At 44.7% G+C, this 14,290-nt stretch overlaps 1 protein-coding gene across 3 annotated transcripts in view; it reads left to right on the top strand.

Moving 5' to 3' along the window:
- The window catches only part of AP2A2 (adaptor related protein complex 2 subunit alpha 2), a 106,818-nt gene that overhangs the window by 68,185 nt on the left and 24,343 nt on the right, over positions 1-14,290 (top strand). For all 3 annotated transcript variants that reach the window (XM_074997841.1, XM_074997840.1, XM_074997842.1), the window contains exons 11-14: positions 1,384-1,566; positions 3,604-3,701; positions 3,907-4,138; positions 6,233-6,406. In XM_074997841.1, coding sequence (XP_074853942.1) covers positions 1,384-1,566; positions 3,604-3,701; positions 3,907-4,138; positions 6,233-6,406 — 687 coding nt within the window. The remainder of the gene's footprint in view (positions 1-1,383; positions 1,567-3,603; positions 3,702-3,906; positions 4,139-6,232; positions 6,407-14,290) is intronic.

Below are 14,290 nucleotides of genomic sequence, written 5' to 3'. Positions count from 1 at the left end.
ATGACCGAGATGTTGAATGGTTTCACTCCGAATCTCACTGCCATCATTCTCATACTGAACAGTTTGTATCCTAACAATGCTCCTCTAGCTCTTTTGCCAAGAAGGAATATGATTCCTGCCTCATGCTTCATTTCATTCCCTGACCAAATAACTTCACAACTGCTCATGTCTCCCATTGCTATCCAGCACATCTCCGCCAGTCCAGGTATATCGCATCAGTATCTCTACGTCTCCCTTTGAAGCAGCTCTAACTTTCCAGTTGCCAGGAATGTTCGGACATTCCACGTTCCAATTGATAATATATGTGTTAGTTGTAATTTTCTTTTGGTAGCCAACTTATTGACCCAACCCTGATTGGTCAATTGGTATCGTGGACCTTGTTTATCCGGGCGATGTCCAAACCAGCATCTTTTATCACTTAGTCATACTGGCATCAAACTGAATTTTTATTGTTTTACGATCAGTACATAGTCACTCATCTGACCAATCCTACTCCTTTATCCAAGCTTGCGACCGGCATGGAACCCCTACAGGCTTCATGGCAGAGTTCGTCTATATGTAATACTCTAATAGTTCCAAAACATACTATCCTTCAATCCAGAGTACTGCTTAGAAATCAATACTTGTGTTTGAGGTTGAAGTGAGGGGAAACGGTTGTGTATACTGTCTTGACACCCTGAGCCTACTCAGAAGATTTGAGTGAGGTTTAGTATTTGAAATGTCTGTTCTTGGGTACTTGTTGTGGTATTAAGTACTGGCCTCCAGAACCTACTCCCAGCTATAACCCTTTAAGGCTATTGCCAGGATATGAGTGTTTGCTGTGCTGGCAATCTGGGAACTCTTTTTTTTTCCACTCTGTACACTGCAGCAAATTTGAGTTCTCTGATCAAGCATCCATAACTGGCTGGTTTTTAAATTGATAAAAGATCTCACTTCTTATACTGTCCTGTTATCAACCTGGATTAATTCCTTAATTACACAGGTTAAGGATGCCACAGTCTGCTTTAACTTTACTCTTCTTACAAAAACCGCTGCCACAGATACCACATGTGGGTTATATAAGACTTTCTCCTAGCTGCTGTGTGTGTGACAAATGCACTCTGACTTTCAGATCTGTTTTTCTATGTTGTTTGGCCTGCCTTTACTTCAGGTCCAGTTGTGTATTCAGGCAAAATTGCCACTAACACCCATAAGGAATCTATTTGAACAAGACCTCTGGAAACCAGTCGTTACATACTGTTTTCTATATTCCTCTTTGACTCAACACTTATCTCAGTGAACAGCTGTTAACATTAATTTCTTGGTTTGGGTCATGTCTTTTAGCTAAGGATACCCATTCATTGTAGATTTCTTTACATTTATTTTACTTTCTTGTTTGGTCAGGTACTGAAGGTTGCAATTCTAGCTGAAAAATATGCAGTAGATTATACCTGGTATGTGGATACAATCTTGAATTTGATTCGTATTGCTGGTGACTATGTCAGTGAAGAGGTGTGGTACAGAGTTATTCAGATTGTGATTAACAGGGATGATGTGCAAGGATATGCAGCAAAGACAGTTTTTGAGGTAAGAGACAGTTTTTTACATTTCCAAGGTGAAAAAGACTTATTCTGTATGGGAGTGGAAATTAGTCACAATATTATCCAATCAAAAAGAGTATTTTCATTAACCTTTCCCATAATGGCAATTTAAAGACCAGTCCTTAAAATAGGAGAATGAATGACTTCAGTCATGGACCACTGAAACTTTGTGGCTTGAATGAGTGGATAGGGTTGTTGTGAGCCAGACACGAGAGTTGGTGGGAAACCTCTATTTCTGATGTGGTTTCCCCCTGTTTTCACAGGAAATGCACAAGACCTGGAGGATAGGTTACTTTCAAACTTGTTTTACAAACACCTTTCTGGTGATGATATTTAATCAAAATGCATACTACTTCCCAAAAAATTTTGTAAAGTTGATATCTAATAAACATAAAACATTAGTAAGTTTAAAACAAGTGTCTAATTTCCTCTATTTTATTAGATAGTATCATCTTATCTTTTTCTTTTTTACATACAAAAATGTAACCTTGAATTGCTTCCTTGGGCTTCAGAAATGTTGTATTCATAGTTGTACCTCATGTATCCCATTCTGTGACAGAGGAGTGAAGGAGAAAGTATCATGGAGCTGACCACTAGGAAGCAAGAAGATAGTCATAAACTCAAATCATAGATTACATATGCCTCAGACAGATGTCTTGCAACTTTCATTGCTTCCTTAACAAAGCAGCAAAGTTTTCACTTTCTTGCTGTCATTCCCCATGTCTTTAGGGGAAAAGAAAATGACAGAAATGAAACCTCAGACAGCCCCCAGCATGGTGGGTGAGCACCACCACTCAGTGCTGTTTGTTGTACCAGATACTGTGGATTTTTTTTTTTTTTTTAACCTCCTGGCAAGCGTTGAGATGAGATGTTGAAAAATGGCAGACATGATTTCATTGGCTCTGCACTGATTTGGTTGCTACTTTGATTTTAAACCTTGTTACTGGTTCTGCCCCACCCACCCTCTCCTTTCTTCCCCATGTTCCCAGTGGCCATTGCCTGAGATTCCAGACTTGTTCTTTCTGATCCTGTGTGCTACAACAATTTTTGGCTTTGGCATGCCTCAAGTAGTCTCGGATCTGGAAGACCTTCATCTTTTGTTGTGACACCAGGCATGTTGCCACCCTGCTTTGCTAACTCCAGTATTCTGGGCTTCATGGTTAAATTTCAAGAGCAATCTCAAAGACCTATGATTCATTTAGTGATCTCTTAGTGGGGACATGACCCTCATCGTGCAGGTTCTGTTGGGTATACTGTTGGAGGTTTTTAGAGCAGGTTGTTTCCTTTAGATAGTGTGCCTTTCTTCTGTGACCTTTTCAAGCTTTGAACTTTCCTATTTCTTCTTGCCTGCCTTTCTTTCCAGAAAGATGGATTTTCAGCATCCTTGGGGATTTATTACAAATAGGAATACTGGAGTGTCCTTTTACAAACTAGTACTTGGGCTTGTCCTTATGACACAATACTGCTCTTGTTGGTATGTTGGATATTCTCAGGAGTTCAGAAGAAACTGAGCAACTGTTTTGTGGGTGTAACAAGGAAAAGGTTAAAGATTCATTTAATCTTTTTAGGTGGGCCTGAGCTTACACTTAGCAGGTATGCTTCATTGTAAGTTTGAGAGGTCATTTACCTAGGGAAAGCTTCATTTTACAGATAAAAAGTTTGTGTTTTTAGCTTATTCCTTCCCAATAGGCTGTACCATAGAATATTTATCCTATTGGGACTGGAGGAGGAGGAGAGAATAGGAAACGAACAATTCACACCAGTGAGTAACTTTTTCCCATGTGCCATTACGTCTTTCTTGCATTTCTGGTTGCCTTTGCATATTCCATTTCGTATACATTGGAGACAGTGTAATCTGTCAGCGCTTTACAAACATGCAGATACTTTTGGGATCATGTTTGAGGGCCTTTCCCCTAAAAGTTGTAAAGTAACATCACTATATTGATATTGTTTACAGTAGAATAATAGTCTTTCTTTTGGTCATATTGTTGTCTAATGGTTTTGAGTGAATGGTCTTTTATAGGCCCTTCAGGCCCCAGCATGCCATGAAAATCTGGTAAAAGTAGGAGGTTACATCCTGGGAGAATTTGGAAATCTAATAGCTGGCGACCCAAGATCCAGGTAAGAACACCTTCTAAAACAGACCACTTAAAATACTATAATTGTTTATCATGGAATGTTAGTGGATTTGTTTACAAAGAATTCTTCTGGATCTCTTAAGTATTATAGTGACTTACAGCTGAGTGTTGAACTGTTACTGTTTAACTTGTGCATGTGTAGTACAATCTCCAGGAAAACTAAACAAACTCTATTTTTTCCTTTTAAGTCCTCTGATTCAGTTCAACTTGCTGCACTCCAAGTTTCATCTTTGTAGTGTCCCCACCCGAGCACTGCTTCTGTCTACCTACATCAAGTTTGTGAACCTGTTTCCAGAAATCAAAACTACCATTCAAGATGTACTGCGCAGTGACAGTCAGCTGAAGAATGCTGATGTTGAGCTACAGCAGAGAGCCGTTGAGTATCTGAGGCTCAGCACTATTGCTAGTACTGATATCTTGGTAGGTACATCATGTTCAATAAGTAAAATTCTTTGTAAGTGGGTGACTATCAAATCCACTTTAGGTCTTCTGTCTGGGCAGCAGTTTACTTAAATGTTTTAGTGGATGTTGCCCAGTAAAGGAAATGCCCAGAACTTTTAAGGTGAAGTTAGGTTTACCCAGAACTGTCTTGTGCCATTCTGATACGTTACAGTCCTCTGAAAATCAAAAAAGAACAGGTAAGAGGTAATGCAAATATAAACTTCTGAAATAGAATAGAGGGGTGGATGCCACCCTGGCAACCCAACCTTAACTCTGCCCCTTTAGATCTGGCATTAGTCATTGGAGTGGCTCACCACAAGTGGAAGTATAGTAGATAAATTTGAAAAGTCTAGGGGAAGGCTCTAGACATTAGAGTTGTTTAAAATCAGCATTTGGACGATTTTCGTTATGTCAGCATAGCTACCTGTCTCAGTGATGTGAAAAACCCTCATCTTAAGACAGGTAATTAAGCTGACCTAAACCCTTGTGTAGACAGTGGTAAGTCAGTTGAAGAATTCTTCAGTCAACCTTGCTCCTACCTCTCAGGGAGGTGAATGACATAACTCAATCTAGGGGCAAGGAATATATGCTGAGGAAGCAAAGGGTAAGAAACCACCTAGCCTTTAGAATGGGGAGCCGTGCAGTAGCTGTTTTCAGGCAAGCAGCTTTGAAGGCAGCACTGCTACCAGCAGCAGCACACAAGCAAAGGTGGCAACGTCATACCTTGTGACCTTTTTCTGTGCTGATGTGCTGGCAGTGGCTGTGCCCTCACAGCTGCTGTTCTCTGCTGCTGCTCTCCACTCCACCTGAAGAGCTAGACAGCTGTAGTGTATGTGAACTTCTTTGCAACCTGTAGTAATTCCTACATACACCTCTACTCTCCAGTCACTGTAGAAGGGAATCATGGTCAAATACATTTTAGTGTACTCTCTGTACTGAAGCACTGCTTCAGCACAGCTGTGTCAGTGTGGAACATAAGCATAGCTGTGACCTAAGGGTTATTTGTTGTGGTGTGTGCGAAGCCGTCAATAGTTATGCCAGAGCATAGCTCTAGTGGGTGAAAATAGGCAAAAGCATAGAGCCCCTGCTTTGCTTCAACACTCTTCGTATGTTCCACCTCAAAGCTTCAGTCTCATTCCCACCCCATCTTACACCCTTGCGCTACACCAAAAAAGTTAAGAACCTGAATGTTGGGGTGGCTATGTATTAGGAAGCTGTTGAGCAAATATCCACTGACTTTCTTTTGATCATACTAGATTGAGGAGCGTAAGTCATGATAATTACATTACCCAAAATGCTTACTGCACAATCTTTATCCTCTGTGTACTTTAGTGCTTGTTTCATTAACTGTTTCTAAAATAGTCAAAATCTGCCAGTGGGATTTTGGAGCACTTTAAATCAGAACAAAATTTCAAAAATGTGCTTCCATAGAGAGCAGGCAAAGAACAGATGCTCCAAAATTGCCGCAAGTGGCACTGGATCGAGCAGTGTATGAATGTTGTCCAGATGCAGTGTCTGTAGCATGCCACGTTGCACCACCAACTACTGTGATAAGATATCCTGCAAACCCTCTGCTTTGAATAACAGTCTAGTTATGCTGCATGTGTATGACTGTTTGTTTTTGTCTGTTTAGATCAATTTGGCCTGCAGCTCTAAACTCATTAACTCTCAGTACTGCTACCCCTCAAAGGTAGAGTGGGTTCTCTGAGCTAGCTGAGAAAAATCCCCAGAGGTCCTATTTGTTTTGAAAGGATGTGTTTTTATATACAAGGGGACTGTATCCCAGGAGTTGCTTGCTCAAATGACTCTGTATTTAGACTACAAACTTTACCGTGCCTCCCTATGTGGACAAGAAAATCTTAATCAGTCACCATGTGGCTTTGAAGCACTTATCTTTTAAACAGTAAGCAACTCCCAACTATAACTGTACTGCTGGCTGTTCCACAGGTGGTGGATTTTTGTACTATGGAACAAGAAGCAAGGCTATAGTAGTTCTGTTCTCTTACAAGTATCTGCCCATCTGAAGACAAATGTGTTGTATTGAAAACTAATATTAGCTTATTTCATGGCAAGGCAACTGTGCTAGAAGAAATGCCTCCATTTCCAGAGAGGGAATCGTCCATTCTGGCTAAGTTGAAGAAGAAAAAAGGCCCCAGCACAGTTACTGACCTAGAAGAGATCAAAAAGGAGAGGAATTCTGACATGAACGGAGGCACTGAATCCACCCCTGTTAATGCCAGTACTGTGGTATGTTTCTTTATGTATATATCATTTGTTTTGAGAGGGGCTCTCCTGGGGAAGGAGGGGGCAAACTACAGCACCTTTGGGTAAGTGGTTCTCTGGAGTGTGTGGGTGCCTGGGTTTGGGGGTTCTGGGCCTGGGTTTGTCTGTTTGTTTGGTGTTTGGAGTGCTGAGCCATTTGTTTGTTTGAAAGGCCATGTGCTCAGGCTGGCCAAGTGCTCAGGCTGTGTGCCGACTGGCTGAGCGGTAGTCAGAGGGCGGGGGCTCTCTCAGGTAGGCCAGAGCTCTAAAGCCCTGCTGGCAAGCGACCAGGGAGCATGCGAACAGGGTGATTGCTAACAGGAGGGAGTTTTGAGAGGAGAGTTTAGAGGGGGAGCTTAGAGGGAGCCAAGGGACCTGCTGCAGCATGGGGGGCGTGGGGGCAAGATCAAGGGATGTCAGTGGTGGGCAAGTGGTTTGGGGGCATCTGGTATGGCTGTGAGGATGGCAGCACCCATGGAGGCTGCTTGCAGCGTGCTGGCTCAGATTGCATGGCTTCCAGGCCCAGTCCTGCGCTCCCTGCATGCATGCGCTGCACCAGATCTGTGGGGCTCCAGGGACAGCCGTAGCTAAATGAAGAGTTGGTAGTTTTGGCTGGGACCCAGGGTGCGGCTGGGCTGTGAGATCGGTGTCTTCCTGGAGGACGTGGGTCTGCAGCAGCGTGTGGCCAGGTGCCGAGAGGCCAGCGGAAGGGGGACTTGGGGGCAACGAGAACTGATAGAGGGCAGTGTGGTGCAGTCGGGAGACACGGGAGTGGATGGGGAAAAGGGGACAGGGAGGGAGGATCTGGGGGTGATGGTAGCCGATGAGAGGCAGAGGGGTGGGGAGGAGGGTCCTGGGGAGGCGAGGAGGTCATCACAGGGAGCTTTGGGGACATGTGGCACCAGGGAGGTGCAAGAGGTAGTGGGACTGTACCCACGTTCTCCATGCCCCACTGCCTTGTGGGTTATCCTGGAAAGGAGCAAGGCTACGGGAGTAAACCCTGACAGAAAATCCGGAGGGGAGTCCTGAGGCGGTTCTGTGCCAACTTCTGGCATTGACCCGGCAACTCCTGCAGCTGAGCTGGTACCAGACATAGATGTTATCCTCTCCTTTGGACTATATCAGTAAAGCCGAGAGGGGAACACTGGCTTCTGGGCAGCCCAGGGTCCCAATAATCGCCCAAGCACGTGCCTGGAGAGGTACTCCAGCATCTCTAGCAGCTTTGAACAAACACGGGAGGTAACAGATACCGGTTATAAGCTCTTGCTCGAGTGGCGTAGAGAACGAGCGCCAGGGGTTGCCTCCGACGGTGGGAGAGATCATCGCATCTCACTGGACAGTCACCGCCCGCTTCAAGCTGGGCAGCCCACAGCCAATAGGGTACTGTCCCGCCACAGTTCACCTGCCTCATTGGGTGCGTGAGGCTTAAGGTTCCCAAACCTGACAAGTGACCTGAAAGCTGAGCACCAGGCAAACCAATAAGAAAATCAACAAGAAAAGGAAACCATCAAAGTTTTAAGCTTGCTTGCTGGAATGTGCGGACCATGCTGACAGGTCTGACTGAAGATCTTCAGGACATCAGCGACACCCGAAAGACTGCTATCATCGATGAGGAACTGAAGAGGCTCCAAGTTGACATTGCTGCTCTGCAAGAGACAAATCTCGCAGATGCGGGATCTCTAAAGGAAAAGGACTACACCTTTTTCTGGCAGGGTAAAGCCCGAGAAGAACCCAGGGAGCATGGTGTTGGCTTCACCATCAGAAACACCCTTCTACAAATGGTGGAATTAGTCAAGGGTGGATCAGAAAGACTCCTTCAGGTCATACTTCAAACTCGCGCCGGTCCTGTCCACCTGATCAGCGCTTACGCCCCAACCCTGTACGCCGCACCGGAAGTAAAAGACAAGTTTTATGACGTGCTTAGTGCTGCCGTAGCGCAAATACCCGCTTGTGAACAACTGTGCATTCTGGGTGACTTCAGTGCGAGAGTTGGAGCCGATAGTGACTCATGGCCTTCCTGCTTAGGCCACTTTGTTGTGGGGAAAAATGAATGAAAATGGTCAGCGTCGTCTTGAACTTCGCATGTTCCACAATTTGTGCATCACAAACACATTTTTCCAAACCACGTCACAGCACAGTGTCATGGAGACACCCACACTCAAAACACTGGCATCAACGAGACGTGGTCATCGCTAGATGTGATAACCTCAAAAACGTCCTTCTGACACGCAGCTATCATAGTGCTGACTGCGAAACAGATCACTTGCTAGTTTGCTCCAAACTCAGGGTGATTCCCAAGAAGCTGCACCGCTCTAAACCAACTGGGAGGCCTCTCATCGATGCCAGAAAGAAGGCTAACTCAGAGAGAGCTGAAAAGTTCAGAGCAATCCTCGAGGAGAATCTGCGCAGCAACCCTGGGGGTGCCGATGTGACATCCAGATGGCAGCATCTGAGGGATACAATGTACAATACGGCCTTGTCGGTGTTTGGAAGAAAAGCTAGAAACACAAATGACTGGTTCGAAGCTAACTCCGATGAGATGATTCCAGCCATCGAAAAAAAGCACGCTGCGCTCCTGGAGTACAAACGTTCGCCGAGCCAGAATACCCTGCAAGTGCTCAGAGCAGCCAGAAAAACAGTACAACAGACGGCCAGGTGCTGTGCCAACAGCTACTGGCTTGAGCTATGCAGCAGCATCCAGACCGGTGCTGACTTTGGTAACCTCAGGGGAATGTATGAGAGCATCAAGAAGGCATTAGGACCCACCCAGAACAAGATGGCACCTCTGAAATCCAAATCTGGTGAAGTCATCACTGACAAAGCCAAACAGATGGAGCGCTGGGTCAAGCACTACTCCAGGCTGTACTCACGCGAGAACATTGTGGTCGACTCAGCCCTCGATGCCATCAAACTCCTACCAGTAATGGACAAACTGGGCCAGGAACCCACTGTGGATGAGCTGAAGAAAGCCATTGATAACGTTGCAGTAGGAAAGGCCCCGGGCCAGGATGGTATACCACCAGAGGTAATCAGGTGTGCCACAGACACTCTCCTGGAACCCCTACATGAGCTACTGTGCCTGTGCTGGAGAGAGGGAGAGGTTCCACAGGACATGCGCAATGCTAACATCGTAACCTTGTGTAAGAACAAAGGAGACAGAAGCGACTGCAACAATTACCGTGGAATCTCCCTCCTAAGCATCACTGGTAAACTGTTCGCTCGCGTCATCCTCGGCAGACTCCAGAAGATTGCTGAGAGGGTGTATCCTGAATCACAGTGCAGATTCCGCACAGAGAGATCTACCGTCGACATGGTCTTCTCTCTGAGGCAGCTGCAGGAGAAATGCAGGGAGCAGAGGAAGCCACTCTATATTGCCTTCATCAACCTAACCAAGGCCTTCGACTTGGTCAGCAGGGATGGACTGTTCAAACTGCTCCACAAGATAGGTTGTCCGCCACGGTTACTCAAGATGATCCAGTCTTTCCACGAGACATGGGAGGAACTGTCGGATACGATGGCGCATTATTGGATGCTTTCAGCATCAGGAGCGGTGTCAAACAAGGATGCATCCTTGCTCCGACACTTCGGGATCTTCTTCACACTCTTCCTTAAACATGCCTTTGGATCTTCAACAGAGGGCATCTTTTTGCACACAAGATCTGACGGGAAACTGCTTAATCTTGCAAGGCTGAAGGCTAAATCTAAGGTGCGGGAAGTCCTCATCAGAGATATGCTGTTCGCAGATGACACTGCTGTCGTGTCACACACAGAAGACCAGCTTCAGAAGCTGCTGCATCGGTTCTCCAAAGCATGCAAGGACTTTGGGCTCTCCATCAGCCTAAAGAAGACAAATGTACTTGCTCAGCATGTTGCTGATTCTCCATCAATCAGCATTGACAACTATACGTTAGTGGTTGTCCACGAGTTCGTTTACCTCGGGTCACCATCACTGACACCCTGTCCTTGGAGACTGAGCTAAATAGGAGGATCGGTAAAGCAGCCACAACTCTGTCCAGACTGAGCGAGAGAGTGTGGAATAACAACAAGCTTTACACCCACGCCAAAATGCAAGTCTACAGAGCCTGCATCCTCAGCACCCTCCTTTATGGCAGCGAGACTTGGACCCTGTACGCCCACCAGGAAAAGAGGCTGAATGTCTTCCACTTGCGCTGCCTCAGGCGCATCCTTGGAATATCGTGGAAGGACAGTGTCCCCAACACTGCCGTCCTTGAGCAAGCTGGAATCCCAACTATGCACACCCTCCTCAGGCAGTAGTGGCTCCTCTGAGTTGGCCACGTCCACAGGATGAATGATGGAAGGATCCCAAAAGACATCCTGTATGGTGAGCTAGCCTCTGGCAAAAGACCTCCCGGACGCCCCCAGCTGCGCTACAAAGATGTTTGCAAGAGAGACCTCCAGGGAAGTAGACATCAAGCCAGCTGGGAGGAGCTGGCAGACGATCGCAGCAGATGGAGGCAGGAACTATACAAGGGCCTTCAGAAGGGTGAGATGAGGATCAAACAGCTAGCAAAGGAGAAGCCAGCCCACAGAAAACACAGCAAGGACCTGCCAGACACCCATTACACATGCAACAGATGCAGCAAGGACTGTCGCTCTTGTGTGGGTCTTCACAGTCACAGCCGACGCTGTAAACGAGGATGCCGAACGCAGCTACGGAGGGCGCAATCCATAGTCTACACAGACTGAAGGATGCTACTACTATATCATTTGTGATAACCTATCTAATATCAATTATTGTGATTCTAGGAGGGAAGTGCAGAGACTCCTTACATTATGTTTGTTCAGTGGCTTTTTATGGGGCATTCACCGTTTCCTGTGTTTGACGCCACTGAGGTATAAAGTATCTGAAAAAGCTGTGTTTTAATTCCGGTAGTGAGGGAAATAGTGGCTACAAATTTGAAGAATTTGAAGTCAGGGGATGGGAAGGGGACACATTAGACCAAGACTGTGTGCTGTTGATAATCTGTGTTTAGTTAAATACATTTTAACATTCTCAAAATAACATTTTGAAAATAAAATGTCCAGCATTTTTCTCTCTTGGAATAAAGTTTGGAAAAAAGTAGGTTTGAATAGTTTATTAGGACTCTCAGAGGCTATTATCTAAGGTAGATCTGTGAAACGTTTTAAGTCTAAATGTTCTGTTTTTCTTCAGTTGAGACTCACTTTTCTCAGCTTATTTTTCTATTTCTAAGCACTCAGGATGTTGCTGTACTTTTTCTACTTAATGTAAGCTAAATCCAGATGCTAAATTAACCCTTATATTGATTTATATGAAGTCATAACTTGTGTTAAATGGGGGCACATTTTAAGTGTAAACATCAGTCCTGAGCTTTTCTTGATACATATCTCCCATTTATATTGAATTGCAATATGGTTTTCTGATGGCATGGTGTCTACTAGCCTGAGTTTCATGATCTCTTGAGACTAGAAGCAAAACCAAAACCTTTATCCATTAGGATACATTATCTAAGCTTCTTAACCATTCCAGGAATATGCAGAGCCTTGTAATACATTCTGTGCCCATCTTTTTAAATGCTTTTAGATTTAGTAAAAATATTGTTTTCTTTATTGAACTCTCTAGTGGATGGTACAACTCCACTGTCTTTCATATTTGAAAGTTAGTGAGTCAAGTTTGCCATCCCAATATAACAATGTCCTCCATTTTTGCTGAAGGGATATTAAGGCAACCTTATTATGCACTGCTGATTCCACCATGCAGTGTTTTCTTATTGCAATGTTCAGAGGAGTGCATGGTAGGATGATGTTTGGCACCTCTCCCTAATCAACTATCTATGGTTTGTGTTGCTATATTCATTGAAGAGTTTCACTTCTTTCTTACTGTATGGAAATACAGAATTTGGGGGGAGTCTGTCCTCTGAAATACTTTTGGTCTTATTCTAGTGCAGACATAAATAAGAGTCTGATCCTAACAAATGTCCAAGAGCAGATCTGGCATTACACCTCTGATATTTGGATGCATATGCTAACCACATGAAAATAGTGGACCACAGACAATTCTTGGTTTTGTAACTGATTACTTGATGATGATTGTTTTTCATTCCATTTTTTGTGCCTACTGTTGACGGCCTTGCCTGATCCTGTGCTTCAGGGCTCACTGGTTACTGAGCCCTGACCTTGCCCATCTCATCTGAATCCTTCTCGCTTAGCCATCCACAATGTGCAGATGCGAGTTCCTTGCTTGTTTAAAGGATTCTTCACTTGTGAGGTCTTTTAATTTGCCCTTTTGTGGGCATGAAGTCTTAAAGCTTTTTGGTGCTTGCAGTTATTCATAACAAGGCCTGTGCTACATGGGGAAGTGGTTTGCGAATGAATGATATGCATGCCTATTTGTTTCAATATCCAGTTGTCTTTAAAGAAGCATTGGGCAGCCTGTAGGCCATATGTGGCCCATTGAGGTTAATGTGTGGCCCACAAGACACTTTGTTCACCCTTGTCCATGTAGGGTTGCAAGATTCTACTGGTTTCTCATTGCGTAGTTTGTTTTTTTTTCCCTCCACCAGCATTACTAAAGTGACACAAGCCCAAGGCATGTGAAGTGAGTTACATGCTGATTGCCCACAACGTTGACAGTGCGAGCTCTGAGCTCCTTCTGTCTCCAGTGAACATGCTGCTATGGTTCAGTTCTACATACACAAGCAAAAACAATACAAGTTGGTAAAAATACCCTATTTTGGGAGAGCATCCTGCTTATAACAATCTTGTAGACCACTGAGATAAAGGAGGGCCACTTATGTAGCCCACTAACTAGACTACAGTGTCTAACACTGTCTTACAGTGATACACAGTCAACTAAGAAATTCCAGCTTCTTATGAATAATCAGATACTGAAGTGCATTGTTTCGGAATCCGGAGTTGCTGTAATTTCTCCTGTTTCCTGCTTTCCATAATTTGACAGATGTTTCTATACTTTTATGTTTGTTTTTCTCATAGCTGCTCTACAAATGTGAGAAATCACCAAAGTAGAGTCCATTCTGTTCAAGACCACCTGTCCTCTTGCAGGGTGAAATTTGCATAATAGCTTAAAATCATTTGGTGGTGTTTGGGTGCTTCTGTTGAGTGGTAGCTGTAATTTTCTCTTGCCATAAGAACATCTGGATGTTTCAAAATTTCTTGCAAGGCAAGATCTTACTCTACTGATGACAGGAGGAAGTCAGCATATACTTAATGCTAGTTTATTATCACTTACTGCTTTTTCCTTTCAGAAAGGGAAATAATGAACATTTAACCCAAGCCAATAAATGTTTTGCATGTGTCTCTTTACTAGCATAGCACTGATACTAATTTTTCTTCTTTGAGTGTCCCCGTGGGTGCTCCACAATAGGTGTCGGGCTTGCCCGGCGCCGCAGATCAGATCTTCCAAGCAGTTTCTGCCGGACCACGCATGCGCTGGCGCGCGCCGCTCCCTTGCATGCTCCCGGCCATGTGCGCGATCCGGTCCCCGCCAGTTCCTCTTAACCGCCGTCGGCTGCAGACGGAATCCGAACTAGGCTAAGGCCAAGTAGCGTATTCAATGACTTTAACTGTTTTTCTTTAAAGTTTTTCAAGTACTTAGGCTACTGCAAGTTAGCCGGTTTTTATTTTTGCAAAAAAAAAAAAAAAGCAACAAACAAACTACAAGTGGGACAGCTTCAATCCAGTCCCAGTAACAAGTGCCGGAGGCCAGGAGCATAGAGCCATCAGCCCTCCTGCTGTGGCAGGCCATCGGAAGGGGAAAACAGCACAGAGAAGGTGCAAAGTACCCGTTTAACAACTGAAAGACTCACCAACAATGTCCTCTTCAGGATTTAAAAAAATGTGAGTCCTGCCGAGAGGCGATGCCAGCGTCCG

This window comes from Carettochelys insculpta, chromosome 6 (assembly GCF_033958435.1).
Source record: "Carettochelys insculpta isolate YL-2023 chromosome 6, ASM3395843v1, whole genome shotgun sequence".
NCBI classification, from domain to species: Eukaryota; Metazoa; Chordata; order Testudines; family Carettochelyidae; genus Carettochelys; species Carettochelys insculpta.
The sequence above is the reverse complement of the archived record's forward strand: the minus strand, read 5'-3'. Positions and strand labels throughout refer to the sequence as shown.